General features: G+C 42.6%; 1 protein-coding gene across 1 annotated transcript in view; it reads left to right on the forward strand.

Annotated features, from left to right (window-relative positions):
• Positions 1–8,449: 8,449 nt before the first annotated feature.
• The window catches only part of WDR55 (WD repeat domain 55), a 37,718-nt gene continuing 19,071 nt past the window's right edge, over positions 8,450–27,096 (forward strand). The window contains exons 1-5 of the mRNA XM_073620876.1: positions 8,450–8,529; positions 13,199–13,249; positions 15,570–15,727; positions 16,483–16,583; positions 25,426–25,513. Coding sequence (XP_073476977.1) covers positions 8,512–8,529; positions 13,199–13,249; positions 15,570–15,727; positions 16,483–16,583; positions 25,426–25,513 — 416 coding nt within the window. The 5' untranslated portion in view covers positions 8,450–8,511. The remainder of the gene's footprint in view (positions 8,530–13,198; positions 13,250–15,569; positions 15,728–16,482; positions 16,584–25,425; positions 25,514–27,096) is intronic.

Genomic DNA, 27,096 nt, shown 5'->3' on the forward strand with positions numbered 1-27,096 from the left:
AGGAGCAGCAAAGAGGGACCTGAGAAGGGGAGGATCCAAATCCACTGCACAGAGGAGGTAAGTATAACATGTTTGTTTTTTTTTTGAAACAAGACTTTACAATCACTAATTTGTCAAAGCGTGGCAAAACAGCCTAAATTCATCAAAAGGGATCTCTCCACTGCATCAGTAGATTCATTCCTAAAAGAACGTGTGGAGCAAATGTCTGAAGCCTTACAATAATTCAGCTATGATGGCCTTCTGTATGAGTCTATTGTCAAAACAAATGCACAGAGCATTCTGGATCAAGTGCTGGAATGCGGCTGTTGGAGTGCCTGACCCATAGGTTTTTCAGCAACAATGTCCCTTCAGCCCAGCCCTTTAGATTATCATCAAGGGTTTCACGGGAGCCCAGAGAATGCAACTGCCTAAATGAAACGAGTCCACAGAAAGCTTGGCTAATGCCGTGTACACACGACCGGACTTTTCAACAGCAAAGGTCCGACGGAACGAATTCGCCGGACAATTCGATCGTGTGTGGGCTTCATCGGACCTTTGCTGTCGAAAAATCAGAAGGACTTTTGAAATAGAACATGTTTCCAATCTTTCCGACGGACTCGAGTCTGGTTGCAAAATCCGTCGTCTGTATGCTAGTCCGACGGACGAACAACATCACAAGGGCAGCTACTGGCTATGAACGTTTTCCTTATTCTAGTCCGGTCATACGTCATCACGTTTGAATCAGTCAGATTTTGGTGTGATCGTGTGTAGGCAAGTCCGTTGCGTCGGAACTCCGTTGAAAGTCCGTCAAAAAGTCCTTCGGAGTTCAGTCCGTCGAAAGTCGCTCGTGTGTACACAGCATAAGTCTCCTCCCTTCGCTTTCCTTTCTCTTAGAGTAGACGCATGCTTAGGCCTTCCAAGCCTTCTGTTTTTACCACCCACAAGGTCTGGGGTAAGAAGCCTGCCAAACCTTTGTGAGCAGGTTGAACTAGTTAGTTAGCTACTGTCCCAGCCTGGAAAGCGGGGTGGGGGGGATAATTCTTGTTCTGTTTCCTTGGTTTTATTGGCGGGTTCTGCTCTGGGTCTGGCCCATCTGCCCTGTATGATATAAATCGGGGCAGCAGTCCGGTGACAGAGAGATTCCTCCAGAGACACTTGGAGAAAGGAGAGTGCCAGCGCAGCCGTGGGCTGTGAGGTCCGTAAGGGATTGAGATGGATGAAGAGACCCTAGGACAGTGATGGCGAACCTTGGCACCCCAGATGTTTTGGAACTACATTTCCCATGATGCTCATGCACTCTGCAGTGTAGTTGAGCATCATGGGAAATGTAGTTCCAAAACATCTGGGGTGCCAAGGTTCGCCATCACTGCCCTAGGAGTAAGAGAATGTTGCTTGTCATGGCCTGCTTATATAGACTTTCAATTTGGGGTTCGCCCTGATGACACCAGTGCTGGAGATATGACTCTGAAGGACTATGATTACTGGACTACACTTTTGCAGGTATGCCGGGGCAGCACACAAGCCTATAGTCATAGTTTGGGAACTAGGAAATGATCATGTCTTGCCTGTTGGACTGTGAAATGTCTATTTTTGCACTTTTTCCAAGTAAACTATTAAAACATTGTCCATGCTCGATCTGAAGTTATTAACCAGAGCTTTCTTTTGGTGGTATTTGATCACCTCTGTATTTTTTATTTTTTGCGCTATAAACAAAAAGAGAGCAACAATTTTGAAAAAAAAACAAAATTTTTTACTTTCTGCTATAAAACACATCCAATAAAAAAAATTGAAAAAAATCTGATTTCTTCGTCAATTTAGGTCAATATGTAGTCAATATGTATTCTGCTACATGTTTTTGGTAAAAAAAATCCCAATAAGCATATATTGATTGATTTGCGCAAAAATTATATCGTCTACAAACGATGGGATATTTTTATAGAATTTTTTTGTTTTGTTTTTTTTTTTTTTTACTAGTAATGGAGGGGTGTTTTTTTAGCGGGACTGTAACTTTGCCGCAGACAAATTGGACACCTAACTGGCACCTTTGACACTTTTTTGGGAACCAGTGACACGAATAGTGATCAGTGCTAAAAATATGCACTGTTACTGTACTAATGACACTGGCAGGGACATCAGGGGTGATCAAAGGGTTAAGTGTGTCCCTAGGGAGTGCTTGCTAACTGTGTGGGGGTTGTTCTGACTCGACAAAGACAGAGATTGGTGTTCCTGCTTAGCAGAAACACAAGATCTCCATCTTCTTCCCTGTCAGAACGGCGATCTGCCTTGTTTACATAGGCAGATCGCCGTTCTGCCTTCCTGGGGAATGATCGTTAGTGCCCCGCGGGCATCGGGTCCGCCAGACCCGCTGATTGGCATCCAGTGTGTCTGCGATTGTGCCTCTGGCAGCACGCACCCCCCCAGTGGCTGTTGCACTCAGTTATGTACAGATACATGTTTTTGCGAAATAGAGCCAACCTGCCACAGTAAATATGTGGTAGGCGGTCTCATAAGTTACTGGCACACACACAGTCAACCAGGTATTGGGGTATGAAGACATTAGTATGGAGTGGAGTAATGTGAAGACACGTGTGCAAACTGTGACCCTCCAGTTGTTTAGGAACTACAATTCCTATCATGTCTGTGAATGTCAGAGTTTTACATTGCCTCATGGGACATGTAGTTCTACAACAGCTGGAGGGGCCCTAGTTTGGAGATCCCTGACCTAGAGTAATGGAAGTGTAACAAGCAGCATGTCAATAGCATGTACCTGTTATAAGTGCATTGGCCTCTAGCAGCAAGGGAGATGTTGTTGGCACTCCTTCCGCCAGTGGTCTGTCTCCCACAGCAATGAGAGCTGATTGCACCACAGAGGTTTCCCATCTTGTACAGAGGTTCAAGAGTTGAGTTGAGTGCATGTGTGGAGCCCATGCAGAGTGCAGGGGGGCCCACTCCGCCACTCGGGATTTACAGAAGAAAACGCTGGACAGGTGGTTGTGGACAGTGGCTCAGCATGTCCCTCAAAAATGCAAGTTTCTTTGAGGTGTGCATTGGCACTGGAAGTGCCAATGTACATGGTGTATGTTCATCTCTAAGAGTAGAGGTCCGCCTTAAAGTTGAGTATTTCCCCAGGCAGCCTCAGCCTTGTCCCAAGGCATTGATGAAAACTGCACAAAGTAGAGGTATCCCAAATGTGTGTGTAATGTGACCCTGTAACAGTGCCTAACGTAGCCCAGAAGAACCCACGCGGGGCAGGCCTTCCATGTGACCCAGTACTTGGCACCCAAAAGTTAATGGGAAAACGTGGAGGATGTCGCAACCAACCACCTGCCCCCTAAACACCCTCACGGATGAATTAATTGACATAAAGTTGCGCCCCCGCTTTTATAAGTGGGTGGACATCATCTTCAACCTTCCTATGCCACCACACAGATTAGTAGACCTTCTGCCTCTTGGGGTCTCCTGGACCTTGAGAGCCTTATTCTAGCTACTGTGGTTAGTTTGGCCTCAACAGCTGTAGCCCAATGGCCACTGTCCTTAGTCCAACAGTTATGCATGGTATCTATCAGGTCTACCATTCCTGTCCCTCCCCTTTGATTTTTCAGCCTCACCCGTACACTTCGTTTTTTTAAAAGAGAAATTTACCTTCTATTCTCTGCCTTATCATTCTATTTTCCCATGTAACTTACCCCATCTGGTCATGCTGACTCTGTTGGGTGGAACCTTGGTTCCCTAGGTGGGTCCAGAAACCACTGGTGCACTCCTTGCAAGTACTTCAGACCTAAATCATTCTCCAAATTCTTCCCTGGTAGTTATCATCTTGGCCTCCCTGGTAGCAATCAAACCTTATGGGATTAGGTCAGTTGAGGCTTAGGGGCATCTCCAATTTAGGGCACTTCTGGTCTTCCTGCTACCAGGACAAATTACTCTGTCCAATCCCAGTTTTTAGAGCAGGGCTCTATTTGTTGACTACTGTTCAGACTATGAGTCTTTTCCCTGTAGGGAGTTTGTTTTTCGATCCGCCCTTTTGGATCAGTTTATGCACTTATGATCTACAGTTAGTTGTTTTCCCTCATATGTCCAGACATTTCTCACATTCCCATGCTAATTTACCACCTGGTCTTGTTTTTCCATATGTTCCCCCTTTCAGGTGGGGGGATGGGACTTCTCCAGTGTCAGCTTTAGGTGTTGGTCCTTCTGACAGGTCTTAAAATTGGACTGCTTTTGGATGCCCTGAAGACGAAAGACTTCCTGTGTCTCTCGATGAGTAAAAAAGAAAATAGGATTTTTGTATTTATGGAGTTCATTGAGGTACACAGGTGCTACCACTCTGTGTTTACTGCTTGCTGCAAAACTGGGGCATGCTAGTAGTAAGAGTGGGCTATCCTGGGCTGGCCTACAAATTTTTTTTTCCTCATTTGCTGGTGTCCAATCCTCCTGTAGGTAGGGTTGCCACCTCATCCCTTTAAACCCAAACACATATGGATTACATAGGTTCTGAGGCTAATTTAATGCAGATAAGGCACCAAGTGAGTTTAATTACCACCTTAATCAGCCACAGAACCTGTGTAATTATTATGTGTTCAGGTTTAAAGGGATGGGGTTGCAACCCCCCAGATGACGTCTAAGGAGATGAAACGCGTCGGGTAGGACACCATTGTCGCCATTTTATCCACACAGCGCTGTTTTTTATCTTTTTTACATGTGAGTGTATTTCCTTCTCAATAAAATAGTCAAGGATTTTTTCATACGGGATTACACTATGTGGCCTTTCTTTGTTTTCCTTTGTCTATTTAACCACCCACATTGAGGACATCTACCTTGACTCATCTACTGAAGCTCACCAGCCTGGTCGTTGATGACTAAAAGCCCGTTTGACCCGATTGAACGTAGGTTCATTGGGTCCAAAGGTTCTGGTAAGCCTTCTCATTGTTGGTGGGGATGCACTTTTAAATTATCTTTGCCTTCACGTTTGGATAAGTGCAGTATGAAGTCATATCTGTATTGAGGATCACTATCACCTTGCAAGATTCATTTCTTGAGGACTTTTAGGACTTATCCCACTTTTAGTTTTATTTTTAAACAATTATTTTAGGTTTTTTCTATGATTGCTGTATTATGCTCTTTATTTATGATTGCTGTATTTGAAGAGTTAATTGCCCTTCACAGCATATAATATATGGTCGTTTCACTTTAGCGCTACACATTTGTTTGTTCCTCTGTAGGTAACGAATTGGGATTGCGGCCAGTGGCCACGATTCCAAATTACACTGCAGCAGTGGCAAAATGCACCACGCATCTTTGGATGCCACTAATCTTTAATGGCACCTCAAATGTGGTGCGGATTTGGCATGTGATAAATTGTGAGGCAATCATGGCAAACCGCATCGCACAAAGCTTGTCGCCCAAGACTTCCTGTGGACCTCAGTAGACCAAAAGAAAAGAATTTTAGCGCACCCACACAAAAATCCAGACTCTAAGGCTGGGTTAACACTATTGTGAATTGGATGCTGGTTTTGCCGCATCCAATTCGCATGTCAGGAGATTGTAACCAGCTCTCTATGGAGCTGATTCACACATCTCCGAAGCGGCTCCGGTGTGAATTGCACATGAGTCCTGTACATCTTCTGGTCCGTTTCAGGTCCAAATTCAGACAAAAATTCAGACTGAGATCGGACCTTAAACTGTGAATGGAGATGCATCAGACCCCTGCTGTCAGCCGCTCCGTGCTGCAGCATGAACCCAGCCTTAGACACAGGGGCTAAATACGTTAGTGTGCACGATATGTCCCTTTCTGTGGCCAGCCTTAGCACTGATTGTATTTCATGCCCTGTTATGTGTTCTGCATCCTGCCTACTGCAAACCTCCCAACTTTTTGAGATAGGAACAAGGGACACCTGTTATAAAAAGTATGTAGGCATAGGACACAGCTTCTGCCACACCCCCTCAAAGGAGAATTTCTACAAAAATAAATTGTACAATTGCTTTTTTTACCGCTACTATTCCTTTTTATTGGCTTTTGAAATTTACAAATGCAGCAATTTAGATTGAAAACACTTTTTGAACGATAAAAAGTGTATTTTATATACAACTACAGTAAAACCTTGGTTTGAGAGTAACTTGGTTTGAGAGCATTTTGCAAGACAAGCAAAACTTTTAAATAAATTTTGACTTGATATACAAGCGATGTCTTGATATACAAGTAGTGTCACAACTGAGTATAGAAGAGAGGCGCCTCTAAGTGTAGCAATATGGTTACATTTAATGATGGTACAACATTTAGCAAGTCACATGGTTGATGATTAAAACAGGCACATCTAAGTATGCAGGCATCCGGGGTGAAGCTGTCCACATAGACCATCCTCCACACCGCCATCGTTGTCATCCCTTCCACACTGCGCTCCATGAGCGGTTCAAGCCTCGCTTTCAAATCACTCTACTGCAGGGTAGTCTTCCCGGTCATGATTGCAGACTGACAGCGGTGAGAGCTGGTGGTGTGGGGGATGGTCTATGTGGACAGCTTTGCCCCGGATGCCTGCATACTTAGATGTGCCTCTTTTAATCATCAACCATGTGAGTTGCTGAATGTTGTACCTTCATTAAATATAACCATATTTCTACACTTAGAGGCACCTCTCTTCTTTTCATACTCTGTAGCTCCTGCTGGATTTTGCTTCTAATCCCCTTGTGGAAGCTTCCATTTGTGGATGGACATTTTATGGTTACACAACCTGGTCACATTGCTATAATCTTTCTATATGGACTATAAATGAAGGACTTATGAATACAGTAAAACCCTGGATTTGCGAGCATAATTCCTTTCCGGGAACATGCTTGTAATCCTAAGCACTTGTATATCAAAGTTAATTTCCCCATAAGAAATAATGGAAACTCAAATGATTTGTTCCACAACAGTTTATTTAGAAGTCCTTCATTTATAGCCCATATAGAAAGATTATAGCAATGTGATAGGTTGTGTAACCATAAAATGTTCATCCACAAATGGAAGCCTCCACAAGGGGATTAGAAGCAAACTCCAGCAAGAGCTACAGAGTATAAAAGAGAAGAGAGGCGCCTCTAAGTGTAGCAATATGGTTACATTTAATGAAGGTACAACATTTAGCAACTCACATGGTTGATGATTAAAAGAAGCACATCTAAGTATAATGGCTTCCTGGGTAAAGCTGTCCACATAGACCGTCCTCCGCACCGCCGGCTCTCACCGCTTTCAGTCTGCAATCATGACCGGGAAGACTACCCTGCAGTAGAGCAATTTGAAAGCAAGACTTGAACAGCTTGTGGAGCACAGAGTGGAAGGGATGACAACGATGACGGTGTGGAGAACGGTCTATGTGGACAGCTTTACCCCGGATGCCTGCATACTTGGATGTGCCTGTTTAATCATCAACCATGTGAGTTGCTAAATGTTGTACCTTCATTAATTGTAACCATATTGCTACACTTAGAGGCGCCTCTCTTCTCTTTTATACTCAGTTGTGATGCTACTTGTATATCAAGTCAAAATTTATTTAAAAATGTTGCTTGTCTTGTAAAACGCTCTCAAACCAAGTTACTCTCAAACCAAGGTTTTACTGTAAATGGTTGTGGAATGAATCATTTGAGTTTCCATTATTTCTTATGGGGAAATTCGCTTTGATATACAAGTGCTTTGGATTACGAGCATGCTTCTGGAACGAATTATGCTCGCAATCCAAGGTTTTACTGTATACAGATCAGACCAAAATAAGGGACAAATGAAGAGGACAGAGCAAAACTCCCAACATTTTGAGATGTTGGGAATGAGGGACACCTACTAACAAAGATATGTGGGCATATGACACGCCCACTGCCACCCCCCCTTAAAGGAGAATTAACCAAATAAAAAGGTTAAGTAAATCCACAAGTGCTTTTTTTTACCATTACTATTCCTTTATATTGGCTTCTAAAATGTACAAATGCAGCAATTTAGAAATTCGATAGAAGGTTTAGCACTGGGAAACACTTATTGAAAAATAAAAAGTGCATTTTATATACAACTATATAGATCAGACCAAAATGAGCGACAAATGAGGAGGAAAGAGGGACAGAGGGACATTGCTCCAAATCAGGGACAGTCCCTCAAAATCAGGGACAGCTGGGAGCTATGCATACTGCAATAAGTTGAACTGGCATTGCTACAAATCTTTCTAAAATTGCAAACTCAGTACACCTTTACAAACTATAAATGTTGTCATTTCTGCAAAATTTCTTCTAGCAAATAATAATAATGATAAAAACACCAAACACAAGTGTCTTCAAGCACCGCATGAACAATATTGGCCCTAATCGCATACCGCAAGGTCTTAGCAGTGTACTCGTACAAATGGTAACACTTAAAAACGATGTTAATGCGTTACTCGATAATTATGTTTATGCACACTCTACATACAAGCCTCATTTTTGGACACGTAATAATCTTACTACAAAGGTGCCGATTGGGCGCAGTTTTTTCTGTGCTCTATAGAGCTGCCAAGACCTTGATGTCTCTCGGTAAAGATGGCGGCGCCCATGGAGGTAAAGCATGAGTGTTGTGTGTGATCGTTGTTGTGGTATTTAGCGGGGCAGACTTTGCTTTAATATGAAATAAATCATTGATGTGAGGTGTGTTCTTTAGATTCCTGTCTAGTCATGCTGTAAAGTGTCCGTCCACACGTTATTCTACCCGGGTACAACGATACAGACTGTCCGCTATCCCGAGACCTCCTCTCCTCTCCTCTCCTCTCCATCTTCAGTGTTCTTTTAGTTCTCAATCCAGTCCTAAGAAGTTCAATGTACTTTTCTTTATCAACTAGTTTATTTTTTTATTAGGATTTCATCTAGAGCAGAAACTATTATGTAACCTGTATATGAATATTATTATTTTTTTTTTTTGTGTGTGCATTAACTGTTTGTGGTCCTTGTGACTGGTAATTGTCACCGCGCTACAAAGAAGGTGCTCTTAGGGTGCCATGTACAATGAAGTCTGTAGAAGAACTGCCACTTCTCACAATGTAGATGTCCCACTCAGTGCTGACCCACAGCACCCAACTGTCCCTAACTTCTAAGGAACTGTCCCTCATTCAGAACAAAGTCCCTCATTCCTCCTCATTTTTCCTTCATTTTGGTCTGATCTATATAGTTGTGTATAAAATACACTTTTTATCTTTCAAAAACTGTTTCCCAGTGCTAAACTGTTCATCCAATTTCTAAATTGCTGCATTTGTAAATTCCAAAAGCCAATATAAAGGAATAGTATTGGTAAAAAAACAAACACTTGTGGGTTTAACCACTTTAATACCAGGCACTTTCGCCCCTTCCTGCCCAGGACAATTTTCAGCTTTCGGCGCTGTCGCACTTTGAATGACAATTGTGCGGTCATCCATCACTGTACCCAAACTAAATTTTATCATTTTCTTCCCACAAATAGAGCTTTCTTTTGGTGGTATTTGATCACCTCTGGGATTTTTTTTTTGCTAAACAAACCAAAAAAGACCAAACTTTTTGAAAAGGAAAAAAAAAGAAGTTTTTCTTAGTTTCTTTCATAAAATTTAGTTTTCTCCTTTACTGATGGGCGCTGATGAGGCAGCACTGATGGTATGGTTGCCACTAAGGATGAGCTCCAGCGTGTTCGCACAATCCACGTGCAGATCCCGCCAGGAAGTCGGCGCTGCACTGATCACAGGTAGTGAGACATTTTCCTGATGTGCGGCTGCAGAGATCGGGAAATGTCTCACTGCCTGTGATTAGCGCCGTGCCGACTTCCTGGCGGGATCTGCACGTGCAGTGTGCGAACACGCCAGAGCTCATCCCTTTAAACCCAAACACATATTAAAATTACACAGGTTCTGTGGCTGATTAAGGTGGTAATTAAACTCACTTGGTGCCTTATCTGCATTTAATTAGCCTCAGAACCTGTGTAATTCAAAGGTGTTCGGGTTTAAAGGGATGAGGTGGCAACTCTAACTGATGGGCATTGATAGATGGCACTGTGGTGGGCACTGAGAGACTTTATTGAGGGGCACTGACTGGCAGCTGATTGGCACATCTGATGGGAGCTGTACTGATAATCAATGTGCACAGGAAGCGCCGCTGATCGGCTCTCCCTGTTAGGGCGAACCGAGGAATGCCGTTTACCGGCACTTCCTGGTTCACACGATGATCAGCTGTGATTGGTCACAGCTGATCATGTGGTAAGAATCCTCTGTTAGAGGCTCCTTACCATGATCAGAGATGAGGGGTGTCAGACTGACACGCCGCACTTGCGATCGCCGCACAGTGCACCCTGTGGGCACACTCAGGCATGTTATCCTGCTGGATGTCAAATGACGCCCAATTAGGATAACAGAACCACTTCCCAGTCGTCAATCTGCTATAGGCTGGAAGTGGTTAACTAATCTTCTCTTTTTTTTGTATATTTCTCCTTTTACGGGGGCATGTCCTATACCTACATACTTTTGCTAATTGGTGTCCCTCATTCCCATCTCAAAAAGTTGGGAAGCATGCTGACCTCAGGGATGTCCCTGCTGTGTCTTGCAGTGATGTAGAAATTGGCGGTAGGAACCACTCAGCACAGTATGGGACACACAAGATCTACATTCTCAGAAGTGTTCAGTTTTCAGCAGACCCAAAAGGAAGATTTCTCTTCGGCAAAGTAATGTGATGCAAAGTGGTCTTGGACTTCTCTCACATGGGCCTAGTTACTGACTTGCAGTTCGCAGTGGATCATATTTATCAGCAGCAGCTGGCAGGCAGTTAGGTGGCAATTAGAAGATACACTATATTACCAAAAGTATTGTGACACCTGCCTTTATACACACATGAACTTTAATGGCATCCCAGTCTTAGTCCGTAGGGTTCAATATTAAGTTGAAATACCCTTTGCAGCTATAACAGCTTCAACTCTTCTAGGAAGGCTGTCCACAAGGTTTAGAAGTGTGTCTATGGGAATGTTTGACCATTCTTCCAAGTGCATTTGTGAGGTCAGGCACTGATGTGGGCGAAAAGGCCTGGCTCGCAGTCTCCGTTCTAATTCATCCCAAAGGTGTTCTATCGAGGTCAGGACTCTGCAGGTCAGTCACGTTCTTCCACCCCAAACTCGCTCATCTATGTCTTTATGGACTTTGTTTTGTGCACTGGTGTACAGTAATGTTGGAACAGGAAGGGGCCTTCCCCAAAGTGTTTCCACAAAATTGGGAGCATGAAATTGTCCAAAATGTCTTGGTATGCTAATGCCTTAAGACAGGGATCCTCAAACTACGGCCCTCCAGCTGTTGCGGAACTACACATCCCATGAGGCATTGTAAAACGCTAACATTCACAGACATGACTAGGCATGATCGGAAATGTAGTTCTTGAACAACTGGAGGGCCGTAGTTTGAAGACCGCTGCCTTAAGAGTTCCCTTTAGAGTTCTAAGGGGCCAAGCCCAACCCCTGAAAAACAACCCCACACCATAATCCCCCTCTACCAAATGATTTGGACCAGTGCACAAAGCAAGGTCCATAAAGGCATGGATGAGCGAGTTTGGGGTGGAGGAACTTGACTGGTCTGCACAGAGTCCTGACCTCAACCCCATAGAACACCTTTGGGATGAATTAGAGCGAAGACTTGAGCCAGGCTTTCTCGTCCAACATCGGTGCCTGACCTCACAAATGCACTTCTGGAAGAATGGTCAAACATTCCTATAGACACACTCCTAAACCTTGTGGACAGCCTTCCCAGAAGAGTTGAGGCTGTTATTGCTGCAAAGGGTGGGCCAACTGCATATTGAACCCTACGGACTAGGACTGGGAGGCCATTACATTTCTTCAGCTTGTATAGACAGGCGACCCAATACTTTTGGTAATATAGTGTATGTCGCCTCTCCCATGCCTGATTTCACACTGAAATCCCTCTTCAATGCGCCGCATTAGATGCAGTTGTGGTGCAGCCCTATTCACCTCTATGGGGCACAGTGGCGGGTAGTATTTTTTTTGTGCTGTGCTGTGAAGCACAGTAATGTGTAGGGGCTGCCAGGCAGCTGAGGTTAGAAACTTGCCTTAACTGCCTGGTTTTGCTGTCTGACATTGCCAATGTGAAAGGGGCCCAAATTGTCCCCATCTTTCCCATCCTAAACTTTGAGGTATGCAGATGTGGATCTACCGCATTGAGCACCTTAGATGGCTGCTATGTGGCCTGGACCTAAAGGGGTGGTCAGGGCTCCAGGGATGAGGGGAGGAGGGGCTGCTGTGGTTCAATCAGTTCTCATGCAGACCTCCATAGGTGTGGCCCCTTAGAAGCAATGACAACTCAGCTGATAAACAAGCGAGCCAAAAACAAGAGATCCACAACTTACTATCGGGCTCTGAATTAGATGTCTTCAGAGCCCTGCCAAGGAAGCAAGTAGTGTACCAATTCTTGATTTACAAGTGATCGCACTGATCAGCTGACTTTTCACTGCATCTCGATGGCCATCCTGACAGATCTGAATGGAGCAAGATTTAACTACAGAGGAACCCAGCACTCCTCACCCCTGGGGATGGGTGTTACTGCATCTCGTTTGTTTGGAGGGGTGGACAGAAAAGGGTAATGCCTAGTACACACGGGCTGAATGTCGGGAGACATTGGCCAGTTCAATAAAATCCAACAGACATTCTGCCCGTATGTATGACAGCTGGTCCGACAGATGCCAGTCATTTGGCTGACTTCTGTCGGACGAGCATGCTGGAAAATGAGCAGCCAACCAGCTCCTGAACAGCGCTCTTAGCCGATGGCTGGGAGCGCTGACTGTAGTGTTATGTCGGGGGCAAATGTGTTAAGGTGCTTATAATGGGATGTCAAAAGGTGCACATTAAATTTTTTGTAACACAGTGCACTACAATGCACAGTACTGCAATACCATGTGTTTTAGTGCACTGCAACGCACATCTGCTGACAAAGTGAATTGGGGGTGCCATTCAGAATGTTTGTAATATATCACAGTGTAAATACTGTACCTTTTTAACTTGTTTGGAGTGATTACATTTCTGTCAGCCATGTGTCAGTGAAAATCTTACTGCGGCTGATGGGAGGAAACTCCTTCTCTCTAAAGAGCACACTGGAAACTGAAATTGGTTCAAGCTGGACCAATGTAACTGTAAAAATTGACAAATCTGGAATTCAGCTTTAGCTTTTTTCAGATAAAAAACAAAAACATATTGTTAGTAATAAATATTATTTTATTGTAGGCTGCGCCACTTAACAAAGAAGAGGAGGAAAATGAAGAGCAGAGTCAACAGGTTGGTTTTCTGTAAAAAGACCTGTACTATGTTTCTATAGAAAACAGTGCAAGTAAAAAGGATTTCTTGTTTGCAGAATGCTGTATTAAACGAAATCAAATCCCAACTAAAATTTCAGTTTAAAGTAGAACTGAACTCCCCTATTAACAACTGAGAAAGACATATTAGCTTCAGTTTGGATTTGCAGTTGCCATGATGCTGCATGAGAGATCGGCTATGACACCAGCCATTTGAGGGCTTGAAAAGTCAGCTGAGAAGGAACATAAGCATATTAGTGACTCCAAGAGTTGCACATCAAGTGGCTACCTGCGGCAAGGAAAAAATGAGCTCTGAATGCAGTCCAGTCATTTGTCCCTGGACAGACAGATTGTGTCCAGGGTTGGTAATGTGTCCTTGGCGGCAGGTAACCGCTGTGGATACATGTGAAGTTTAAAAGACAGTTGTGGCACCTGTCAGCATATCATTGTTTTGTACAGTGACCTCAGCTGTCTAGAACCACTTGTGATTTTAGCCACATGTTTTTTCAGATTCTTGCCACAGAAAAGCATGCTGCAGAGAAGGAGCCTTGTAATCAGTGTGGAAGCAGCAGTCTCTCCGTAAAGGTCCAACACACCACATACCATTTAGTAGCCATAGCTCTGCAATCAGCAAAGCTTGTTTTCCCTGTTAATAAAAGAGCTCTAGGTCTGAGTCAGTAGGGGCATGGTTGGCCTCTGCAAAGAGACTGCTGCTTCCACACAAAGAGCAAGGGTCTAGCTCTACAGAATTCTGGCAGGGGACAGGCTTTATATACTCAGGATGTGGCTTTTTAAGAAAAATGAAATTTAAACACCTCTTGTGTTGATGCATCTGAAATATATTTCGCTTACTTGAACCAGGGCCCCATTCACACTTGCGAATAGGGCCATTAGCAGTTATATGTGGAAGACCCAGCAATTAGCATCGGGAGGAAGCCCCATTGAAAGCAATGGAAGGCTGACAGCTCATGGAGCAATTGCCTGCAAATGATGCTTCCAGGGCCAATGATTTGCAGGTAATAGCATTTGCAGCAGTTTTTATACTTCAAATAGATTTTACTCTAGAGTTGGTTAAGAGGCACATTTTGAACTGGCTGCGTGCAACCTTTATCCAGTAGTGGGAGAGCGAGCCCAGCAAAGAAGCTGCACACTACAGATTATGTCCCTACAGTTATTATCCACTTTTTTGGTTCTGAACAGTAAACTAGCCAGATTTTGGTGCAAATGAGGAACCCTGCAGCACTAGGTCTCACCAGCAGAAGCTGAGCCAGAATCAAAATGGCATTGATTAGATCCCTGAGAAGGATAGATTTGCCTATTTATGGGCAGCTTCTACTGAGTATTGTGAACAACTCATTTATAGCTTTGTTTTATAATAATTCATAAATAGGCTGCTTCCATTCTCTGGTATATAGATGGTATATATATTAACTTCATAATTAGCAGGAACTTTGTAAGTCACACTCGGGCAACACAGTGGCTAAGTGGTTAGCACTTCGGCCTGGCAGCACTAGGGTTGTTGGTTTGAATCCCAACCACGGTCCTGCTTGTATGGAGTTTGCTTGTTCTCCCTGTGTATGTGTGGGTTTCCTCCCACATTCCAAAAACATGTTGGTAGGTTAATTGGATCTTATCTAAATTGTCCCTCGTATGTATGAATGTGAGTTATGGACCTTGTATTGTAAGATCCTTGAGGGTCTGGACTGATGTTTAATGTACAATATCTATGAAAAGTGCTGTGTACAATTGTTGGCGCTATGTAAATACCTGTAAAAAAAAAATTAAAATAAAAGTCTTTACAGTGCTGAATATAGATACTCAAGAAACAGTCTTCCAAGTCCAGTTTATGAGTTTATGCACACTTTTACAGTCTATGCATATACTCTTATTAAAGGTACATGCCTGGTAATATTGCAAATATAGCTTCAGATGCATGCAGGTAGCATCGTTCATGTCAACATTGCACCCCCACTCTCTTTTGTCTGGAATCTGGAACTTGTCTTAGTGCTGCTGGAACACCCTTCCTTCTTTACTGCTCTCACACACAGCAAAATGGACTGAAATGTTTCACGCTACTGTATATGATTTTTTTATGCAGGAAGCAGAAATAAAGGGAAGTACAGAGTACGGGCCTTAGGAGATACACTCCTATTGAGCCTTTATAGAAGTGCGGATGCTAATTCTGCTAGGGATCACTAAATCCCTTTACTCGTTTGCTTTTTATATGTATCAGAATTTGACCACTTATGAGCATTGACAGGGCAGATTCAATGAATAACAAGATATAATATCACATTCTGCAGGGTGAAACTGAAGAGTTAGATGATATTCCAGGCCCTGCGGAACCAAGGGTGAAGGACACACCAGGAGACATAACATTTGAGGCTGCTGTCAACACAATTGCCTTTCACCCTACCCGGGACATCCTTGCTGCAGGAGATGTAGACGGAGATGTTTTTGTGTAAGTGTTCATTCATTTTAAAGAACTCAATTTTAAACAATATGTTTGCTTTATTTTTTTTTTCATGCTTCTCTTCAAATGTTATTACTTAAAGAAGAGCTCCAAAGTGCTAAGTAAAAGCACAGCTCAAATTTTAGACAGATTTACTGATATAAAAAAAGTCAAATAATTATATCCTGTTGCTATATATATGCAAATTAGCGAGTAAAAAGCCTTTTTAAATGGCGCAGTGTGCCAGTAAATACTTCTTTCTTTACGGAGTGGAATTGTTCCTCATTTTTTGCCATCAGTTCAACTTCAAACACTAAAGTGAGCCCAACATATCTTATTTGAACACATTACACAGCCAGCTTATTGCAATGTTGTTGACATCATCATTTTTTGTTTCTCAAGATATTATGGAGTCCTTTCCCCAGCAGTGGTGTGCTAAGATAGAGCAGCAGCTACATAAATGGAAATATGGAATTATCCAGTATTAACTCACTGTTATTTGTATGCATATATTGATATAACTGAAATTTTCCCAGATGGCATTAGTGGAAATTATCTTGGCTTTTAAAGCTGCAGATGCTACTTTGTCTACTGCCATTAGGACAATGTACAGTAAAAAGAATACAACAAGCTTTTGCTATTTAAATCATTCATGAACCACTAATGTAGTACTGGTAGTATTACACATATAAACGTTTACGGTTGGGTACTTCCATGCCTTCCGATGGAGTATACATGCAGTTATTAATAGTTTGTTGTTTCAGGTATTCCTATTCCTGTGTAGAAGATGGAAACAAAGAACTATGGTCGTCTGGACATCACCTCAAATCCTGTCGAGATTCAGCATTTTCTACTGATGGCCAGCGTAAGAATTTCTTCTTTTCAAGTCTTAAACATGTACACTAGAATTTGAGAATAGCTCTAATTTTAACCTGAGATGAATGGAGGAGGTAGCAGGTCTCTGAAGCAGAGTAAAAAAAAATGACAAAAAGTAAACCTGACTGTTTTTTTTTTTTTTTTATTAGAGTAAAAGCAGGTTCATCAAATTGGGACTTTAAACAGACCACAAACAGTATTTAGTAAAAATAAACAAATTTATTGAACATTGATACCAATCAATGACATCAGAGTGGTAATAAAAACAACAAACACATATATTGGGAGCAGAAATGGAAACAACTGAAAAGAAAGCCCAAAAACTGTCAAACAGACAGAACATTCAATGCGTTCGAAAAAACAAAATGCAGATCTCCTTCAGGGACAGAGGGCTTACGAGTTCCAAATCTGTAGCTTATATCCCAAGTGTTAGTGCTCCACCCATACAGAGAGAGATCATAACTCAATAATGAAAAAAAAGATATGTCCGTCAGAGCCACGCACAGGCATCAGACCAGGAAGATAGCAACAGCCAGTGATCCACATAAGACAGAGTAGTCCCACACTGTAGAAAGGCCAATAGCCTAGATGTTTGACTGTGGTATATATTCACAGTGACTCTAGAGGAGATGTACAGATGCCTGTATCCATGACACAGATTCCATCCTACACCGACCTGATCCATGTTTTTGGGGGATAATTACTGTACATCTCCTCTAGAGTCACTGTGAATATATACCACAGTGAAACATCTAGGCTATTGGCCTTTCTTCAATATATGTGTTTCTATTTCCACTCTGATGTTGTTGATTGGTATCGATGTTCAATAAATTTGTATATTTTTGCTAAATTCTGTTTGTGCTCCGTTTTAAAGTCCCAAATTGAGGAACCTGCTTTTACTTTATGTATCAGGTATGTGGTCCACAATCAGTATAGTCAGCTAGTTGCAGCAAATATCTTTTTCGTGATTACAAAAGTCAAAACTGGTATATCATTAATTGCTAGAAGAAGAAGCAAGTGAGAGTCCGCAATGAAGGAGGAGTATATTGCGAACAAATAAGAAGCAGCAATGGTAATGTGTAATTATGAGGCAAGATGTATTAGAACATTGTGAAAGGATAACAACAGAAACGCAAAAAGGAAAGGGAAATGACAAATAAATTACAGGCTCTCGCAAAAGGGGTGAATCCCAAGCTCAGCCAAAATGTAAAAACTTCTGTATAGTGAATAGTTGGCTTCACACAAAAGGCATGTAGAGAGACATCCACAGGAGGAAGGAGGAAAGCACAACACAGGTGAAAAGTAGGGAGGAAAAAAGAGGGGTGGGGGGGAGACCTGACCCATTCAGCCATCACTCCCAGTCAACATATTCATTTCAATGCAAAGTATATGCTGTGCTTTAGATTTGATGTAAAACATGTTATGATCAGTGCATGCTGATGAGAGTTGGTACATGCCTGTGGGTGGATGCATTGTGTGTGTGTGTGTGTGTGTGTGTGTGTATATATATATATATATTATTTATATATTATTATGCTGTGTTGAAAGTGAACCCAACCTGATAACATCACTGAAGTGCAAGGACCTTTATTAGTGTTCAGATTGATCGGTGTGTTAGTTTGGACCTGCTTGAGCCTAGGCTGTACACAAAACCTTTACGTCTCTATAAATGAAGATTATACCCTGCCCCTTCATTCAGCTGTCAAATGCGATAGTACCAGTGGGCAGAAGAGGTTGTTGGAAAAATTAGTGATGGTGGGAGGAAAGAGGCAGGGCTTAACCACTTGAGCCCCGGACCATTATGCTGCCTAAGGACCAGAGGTCTTTTTCCAATTTGGCACTGCGTCGCTTTAACTGCTAATTGCGCGGTTATGCAATGCTGTACCCAAACGAAATTTGCGTCCTTTTCTTCCCACAAATAGAGCTTTCTTTTGATGGTATTTGATCACTTCTGCAGTTTTTATTTTTTGCGCTATAAACGGAAAAAGACCGAAAATTTTGAAAAAAAATGATATTTTCTACTTTTTGTTATAAAAAAAATCCAATAAACTCAATTTTAGTCATACATTTAGGCCAAAATGTATTCGGCCACATGTCTTTGGTAAAAAAAATGTCAATAAGCGTATATTTATTGGTTTGCGCAAAAGTTATAGCGTCTACAAACTAGGGTACATTTTCTGGAATTTACACAGCTTTTAGTTTATGACTGCCTATGTCATTTCTTGAGGTGCTAAAATGGCAGGGCAGTACAAACCCCCCCCAAATGACCCCATTTTGGAAAGTAGACACCCCAAGGAAATTGCTGATAGGCATGTTGAACCCATTGAATATTTATTTTTTTTGTCCCAAGTGATTGAATAATGACAAAAAAAAAAAAAAAAAAAAATATTTACAAAAAGTTGTCACTAAATGATATATTGCTCACACAGGCCATGGGCCTATGTGGAATTGCACCCCAAAATATATTCAGCTACTTCTCCTGAGTACGGGGATACCACATGTGTGGGACTTTTTGGGAGCCTAGCCGCGTATGGGACCCCGAAAACCAATCACCGCCTTCAGGATTTCTAAGGGTGTAACTTGTTGATTTCACTCTTCACTGCCTATCACAGTTTCGGAGGCCATGGAATGCCCAGGTGGCACAACCCCCCCCCAAATGACCCCATTTTGGAAAGTAGACACCCCAAGCTATTTGCTGAGAGGCATATTGAGTCCATGGAATATTTTATATTTTGACACAAGTTGCGGGAAAGTGACACTTTTTTTTTTTTTTTTTTTTTTTTTGCACAAAGTTGTCACTAAATGATATATTGCTCACACAGGCCATGGGCCTATGTGGAATTGCACCCCAAAATACATTTAGCTGCTTCTCCTGAGTATGGGGATACCACATGTGTGGGACTTTTTGGGAGCCTAGCCGCGTACGGGGCCCCGAAAACCAATCACCGCCTTCAGCGTTTTTAAGGGCGTGAATTTTTGATTTTACTCTTCACTGCCTAACACCGTTTCGGAGGCCATGGAATGCCCAGGTGGCACAAACCCCCCCCAAATGACCCCATTTTGGAAAGTAGACACCCCAAGCTATTTGCTGAGAGGCATGGTGAGTATTTTGCAGCTCTCATTTGTTTTTGAAAATGAAGAAAGACAAGAAAAAACTTTTTTTTTTTTTCTTTTTTCAAATTTCAAAACTTTGTGACAAAAAGTGAGGTCTGCAAAATACTCACTATACCTCTCAGCAAATAGCTTGGGGTGTCTACTTTCCAAAATGGGGTCATTTGGGGGGGTTTTGTGCCACCTGGGCATTCCATGGCCTCCGAAACTGTGATAGGCAGTGAAGAGTGAAATCAAAAATTCACGCCCCTTAGAAAGCCTGAAGGCGGTGCTTGGTTTTCGGGGTCCCGTACACGGCTAGGCTCCCAAAAAGTCTCACACATGTGGTATCCCCGTACTCAGGAGAAGCAGCAGAATGTATTTTGGGGTGTAATTTCACATATTCCCATGGCATGTTTGAGCAATATATCATTTAGTGACAACTTTGTGCAAAAAAAAAAAAAAAAAAAAAAAAAATTTTGTCTCTTTCCCGCAACTTGTGTCGCAATATAAAATATTCCATGGACTCGACATGCCTCTCAGCAAATAGCTTGGGGTGTCTACTTTCCAAAATGGGGTCATTTGGGGGGGTTTTGAACTGTCCTGGCATTTTATGCACAACATTTAGAAGCTTATGTCACACATCACCCACTCTTCTAACCACTTGAAGACAAAGCCCTTTCTGACACTTATTTTTTACATGAAAAAGTTTTTTTTTTTTTGCAAGAAAATTACTTTGAACCTCCAAACATTATATATTTTTTTAAAGCAAATGCCCTACAGATTAAAATGGTGGGTGTTTCATTTTTTTTTTTCACACAGTATTTGCGCAGCGATTTTTCAAACGCATTTTTTGGGGAAAAAACACACTTTTTTAAATTTTAATGCACTAAAACACACTATATTGCCCAAATGTTTGATGAAATAAAAAAGATGATCTTAGACCGAGTACATGGATACCAAACATGACATGCTTTACAATTGCGCACAAACGTGCAGTGGCAACAAAATAAATACATTTTTAAAAGCCTTTAAAAGCCTTTACAGGTTACCACTTTAGATTTGCAGAGGAGGTCTACTGCAAAAATTACTGCCCTCGATCTGACCTTCGCGGCGATACCTCACATGCATGGTGCAATTGCTGTTTACGTTTGACGACAGACCGCCGCTTGCGTTCGCCTTAGCGCAAGAGCAGGGGGCGACAGGGGTGCTTTTTTTTTTTTTTTTTTTTTTCTTTATTATTTTTTTGCTTTTTTATCTTATTTTTAAACTGTTCCTTTCATTTTTTTTTTTTTTAAATAATTTTTATTGTTATCTCGGGGAATGTAAATATCCCCTATGATAGCAATAGGTAGTGACAGGTACTCTTTTTTGAAAAAATTGGGGTCTATTAGACCCTAGATCTCTCCTCTGCCCTCAAAGCATCTGACCACACCAAGATCGGTGTGATAAAATGCTTCCCCAATTTCCCAATGGCGCTATTTACATCCGGCGAAATCTAAGTCATAAAATGCTCGTAGCTTCCGGTTTCTTAGGCCATAGAGATGTTTGGAGCCACTCTTGTCTCTGATCAGCTCTATGGTCAGCTGGCTGAATCACCGGCTGCATTCTCAGGTTCCCTGTTGAGACAGGAGAGCCAGAGAAAAACACGGAAGACGGTGGGGGGGGGGGGGGGGGGGCATTCCCTCCCACGGCTTGTAAAGGCAGTCTAGAGGCTAATTAGCCGCTAGGATTGCTTTTACATGAAAGCCGACCGCTGGCTGAAAAGAATGATACCAAGATGATACCTAAACCTGCAGGCATCATTCTGGTATAACCACTCAAAGTTGTGAATGGCGTACCTGAAGACAAAAAAATGGTTAACAATAAAGCACAGTAAACAATAAAGTATAAATAATTACATACCTGAAAAACAAACATGATAAAACATAATAACAATAACAATAACAATAACAATAAAACACTGCAGAATAGAATACAGTAAAAAAAGAGCAGAACAATAGAGAGAGAGAATAGAGAGAGAGAACAATAAAACGACAACTATTTTTTTTTATTTTATATATATTTTTTTTTTTTTTACACTTTTTTTGTAACTAACTTTTATAACTGTAACCGGTTCCAGGTTCGGGTCTCTCAAAATGCGATGGCATCTTGGGAGACCCTGTGAAAGTGTGCCTAGTCTGTGCAATGCTGTACCCTACGCTAATACTCAACTAGTGTATGGTAGCGTTCAAAACATTCACCAATGCAAAGACCAGGATTGTCAGGACAGAAGGGACAATAATAGCGGGTGTCACGCCTATATCCGCGTTTGCTGCAGACACAACATCTTTTTGGGGGGGGTTCGTTGGGTAGGGGTACTCGGGAGCACATAAAAATGCCTCTCATGCAGCCGACTGCATTTCGTTGGGGGATGTGAATGGGGGAAGTACGGGCGCTGCAGAAGTGGTGGGTTCCCAATTAGGATTGGCGAATGCAGCAGGAAGGGCACTATGGGCACGATGGGCCTGTGTTTGTCTTTTTGGTGGCAGCGGGACACTACTTGTGCTTGTCACCTCACCAGCTTGAACTGCACTTATGGGACTCGCCATGTCACCAAGTGTTACTGCAGTGCTGGTTTGACTACGACCGGGGTGTACTAGGCCGCTGGTGCTTGCCAGTTCAATAAAAAGCTTCCAAAAAAACTGTTAGCGATCGCAGGGATCAGGCCTGACTCTGCGAACGCTGCAGTTATGCGTTTAGTGTTTTGTAAGTGACAGTGATCGATCGATACTGCACTTGGGTGGGCTGGACTGGGCCGGGCGGAGGGGCAAAACGCAGGTGCTAGCAGGTATCTGGGTTGATCCCGCTAACACTGCGTTTTTGGGAACCCTAAACTGCTGGGGACGCTAGTATAGATCTGATCTGATCGGATCAGATATTGATCCGTTCAGATACTATACCACTAAAGGAGGCGTATGCTGCGTGCGTGGGTGTTAGCGGTACTGGCGCTAACCTGACGCTGCCTGGGGCCGGTGCTTGCTAGTTCACCAAAATGCTACCAAAAAAACTGTTAGCGATCGCAGGGATCAGGCCTGACTCTGCGAACGCTGCAGTTATGCGTTTAGTGCCTTGTAAGTGTCAGTGATCGATCGATACTGCACTTGGGTGGGCTGGGCTGGGCCGGGCGGAGGGGCACAACGCAGGTGCTAGCAGGTATCTGGGCTGATCCCGCTAACACTGCGTTTTTGGGAACCCTAAACTGCTGGGGACGCTAGTATAGATCTGATCGGATCAGATATTGATCCGATCAGATACTATACCACTAAGGGAGGTGTACGGTGCGTGCGTGGGTGTTAGCGGTACTGGCGCTAACCTGACGCTGCCTGGTGCTTGCTTGCCAGTTCACCAAAATGCTACCAAAAAAACTGTTAGCGATCGCAGGGATCAGGCCTGACTCTGCGAACGCTGCAGTTATGCGTTTAGTGTTTTGTAAGTGACAGTGATCGATCGATACTGCACTTGGGTGGGCTGGGCGGAGGGGCAAAACGCAGGTGCTAGCGGGTATCTGGGCTGATCCCGCTAACACTGTGTTTTTGGGAACCCTAAACTGCTGGGGACGCTAGTATAGATCTGATCAGATCAGATATTGATCCGATCAGATACTATACCACTAAGGGAGGCGCATGCTGCGTGCGTGGGTGTTAGCGGTACTGGCGCTAATCTGACGCTGCCTGGGGCGACGCATATCACCGCCGGGCGATCAGGGGGCTAAACCTTTATTAGGTAATAAACGGCGGGTGCCCTGACACTATAAAAAATAAACGAACTAACCTGCGTCACCCGTAACGGTTATACGGTGATCAGTGGTGAAAGGGTTAACTAGGGGGCAATCAAGGGGTTAAAACATTTATTAGGTAGTATATGGGGGTCCCTGTCACTATAAAACGCTGACGGCGAACCTAAATATTTACCTCACTAACTAGCGTCACCAGCGACACTAATACAGCGATCAGAAAAATGATCGCTTAGCAACACTGGTGACAGGGGGTGATCAAGGGGTTAAAACTTTATTAGGGGGGGTTAGGGGGGTACCCTAGACCTAAAGGGGGGTAATACTCACTGTCCCAACACTGTAACTGTCACAAACTGACACTATGCAGTAATCAGAAAAAAAAAAAAAAAAAAAAAAAAAACCTGCTGGTGTCAGTTTGTGACAGGGGGGGGGGTGATTGGGGGGCGATCGGGGGGGGGATCGGGGTGTTTTGTATGCCTGGCATGTTCTACTGTGTGTAGTGTGTTGTGCACTCACATTGATGTCTTCTCCCCTCGGCGCTGGAACGGAAAATACCGAGCCGAGGGGAGATGACATCATTTCCTTTGCTGCTGTTTAGCATACAGCAGCAAAGGAGTGTTCCCATTGGCCGGCGGCGATCGCGAGGGGGGGGCCACGAACGGATGGCCTCCCCCTCATCTCGGATCGCCGGGGAACAGAACGGGACCGCTTCGGGCACCGGGGGGGGGTCCGATCGGACCCCCCACCCGCGAGAGGCAAATCACGTACATGTACTTGATTTTGCCTGCCCGTGCCGCCTTGCCGACGTAAATCGGCGTTAGGCGGTCCTTAAGTGGTTAATCTCAAACTTAAAGAGGAACTGCAGTCTGCTACATAATCTGTAATAAAAACATCTTTGCCATTCCAAAGCTTCCCTCCAACCACTTTGCATATTATTTTATATATACTGTGGTTCTGTACTTGCCAGATATGCTGCAGAAATCTCCCTCCACTGAGTCTGGATGCAACCATTTTAAATGTGGCCAGCTGAAGCTGCTGCCTGGTAACTTCCTGGATTTACACAGACACACCTCCAGCTCTGCAGCTTTCATTGGCCCTCTTGTGACTCATCCCCCTCCCATCCTGGCAAACTCTTACGAGAGTGAGAGAGTGTTGTGTATGATGTTATAAGCCTAGGCTTTTTTCCAGACAAGAAACAGGAAGTGGGCCGTATAAGGTATTTACTGGCAGAAAAAAAAAATGTTTTACTATCCAAAGATAAAACAACAAGGGCAGAAGATTTATTAGATGGAAAGATGAAAAAAATTACTGAAGGTCAACTTTAAGAAAAGTCAAGGCTCTGTATACATCTAAGCCTACATTCCAAGAGTTGCTGCAGGGATAGATTTGATGACTAACAGGTACTTGCTTACTTTTTAAGCCAGACCAAGTCCACTTTAGGTTTATTTCTTGTGTGCAGCACAATAACAGATTAATCATCAGATGCTGGCGCTCCTGGTCCCTCCCTCCTGCTGAGTGCCCTCACAGCAAACAGCTTGCTATGGGGGCACCTGAACCACTTTGACAGCAGCGGGAGCCAATGGAGCCCTGCTGCTGTCTCAGCCAATGAGGAAGGAGATTCCCGGACAGCCGGATCGAGATGGGGTTTAGGTAAGTATTAGAGGGAGCTGAGGGAGGCTGCTGCACAGAAGGTTTTTTTTATCTTAATGCATAAAATGCAAGAGAAGGGTTATACAAGCACAGTAGAAATTTACATTTGAACTTGAAATCCGCAATAAGAATTGTGAAGGCAACCTTAGAGGTATGACCTTCAAGATGGAGAGAACGTAAAGTATTACACAGCACACTGTGCACATTTAAATGGCTCATCAACCAGAACACTCACCATTTGAGCCCTGTGCACATGGCCTTTGAACATTTTAAATACTGTTTCTAAACTAACCTGAACTCATTTTCTTTTTTTCAGAACTTTTTACTGTTTCCAAAGACAAGTCTATTCACATTCTAAATGTGGAGGAGGGGAAACTTGTGAAGCGCATTACTAAAGCTCATGAGTAAGAACATTTCTGAGGATTTGAATAATGTATGAAACGTAAAGCAAATGCTGTTGCCCATATCATCCAATCATTTATTTTTAGTTTTACATTTTATAGAGTTTAGCCTCATTGTATCTCAAAAAAGGACTAAAAACCTTATCTGAGAAAAAGTTGGGCTGAGACTGGTAGAAATTAAAGCTGAATCCCAGGCAGATTTAAAAGACACAAATTAATTTAGCACTGTATTCTTTAAAATATCATTAAAGCATTTTTTAAAATTATTTAGAAAAATAATTCAGAGTTCACAACCATAATGCAGGTATTACAAAAATACTGTACACAGAGCTACATAAATGTGTGTACAAATCCATGTTGAGAAAAACTGTGGTGGAATAGGCAGCAAAAGGAAAAACAATACAGTTATTGCAAAATGCAAAAGACCACCTAGATCGGCAGTGGATTGAGCATATGACGAATTACCGGTGATAACAGAGTTCTCCAGAGCATACAGGAGAATGACCAGTACATGTGCCAAGAAAAGGGAGGCGAATACTTATATACAGGGATCTGAATTCAATTTTTTTCATATTTTCTACAGGGAAGGGTAGTGATGCAGGGGAAGATCAGTAGGCGAATAGAAAAAAAGGGGGGAAAAAAAAAAAAAAAGAGCATGGGGGGGGAAGGAGTCATTAAAGTATTTTTAATGCAAGTATGTGTAACTGAATATTTTTTATTGGCCTCCTGCAGTATACTGTCTAGCATAGCCGAGACTGGGAGAAGATGTAGTAGTACAAGGAACCAATCAGTTCTGCTGAAGGTCTAACAAAGGACATGCTGCCAGGAGAGGGTAGAGTGACAGAGAGATGATGCTCCTCTTTTACATTTTTATAGTTTAGGGAGGGAAATAATCTGTAAGTGTCAACTGTAGAAGAGAAAAATAGATGGGCTGTGGTTTGTGGCAGAGCTCTGTAAATCTCAGGACCGGATTGACAGAAATACAAATCTTATGTCAGGTAAAACAGCACATATATATGTTTCATTGCTTTATGTAGTGGTTTGCCCAAGGTTCAGTTTTAAAGTAGTATTAAACCCAAATGTAATATTGTATATTGTAGCCTACCAATTTTTAGAAGTCGTGGCTGCATTAGATTTCTTTTTTGGTTTATTTCCTTTATTTTCAGCTGGTGATCTGGCAAGTAAGTTTTTTTTTTTTTTTCAACCTTTAACAGACCAAGCTGTCCAGCCAAAATTAACAGTTAGAGGGTTAAGACAAACCATGTAACACTGACAAGGGTGCTTACAATGATTAGCTTTTATTACTTTATGTAAAACCTTTATCCCGAAAAGAAAAATAAACTGTTGCTGGAACTGCTTATAAATTGTTAGCTGCTTTAATTTGTAAGTCAAGTCCCTCTAAATTTGCTAGTGATTCTAACAATACCTTCCTCCTAGACTGACAATGCTGCTTTCCAAAAGTATCTTCATTGCTCAAAGAAAAAAAGGCTTAAAAAAGAAAACTAATGCAGCAACCACATTTAAGGGTTGTTAAGCTGCAGTATGTAACACATTTATTTTTGGGTATAAAGGATAAGTTCACCTTT

This window comes from Aquarana catesbeiana, linkage group LG03 (assembly GCF_042186555.1).
Source record: "Aquarana catesbeiana isolate 2022-GZ linkage group LG03, ASM4218655v1, whole genome shotgun sequence".
Lineage (NCBI taxonomy): Eukaryota > Metazoa > Chordata > Amphibia > Anura > Ranidae > Aquarana > Aquarana catesbeiana.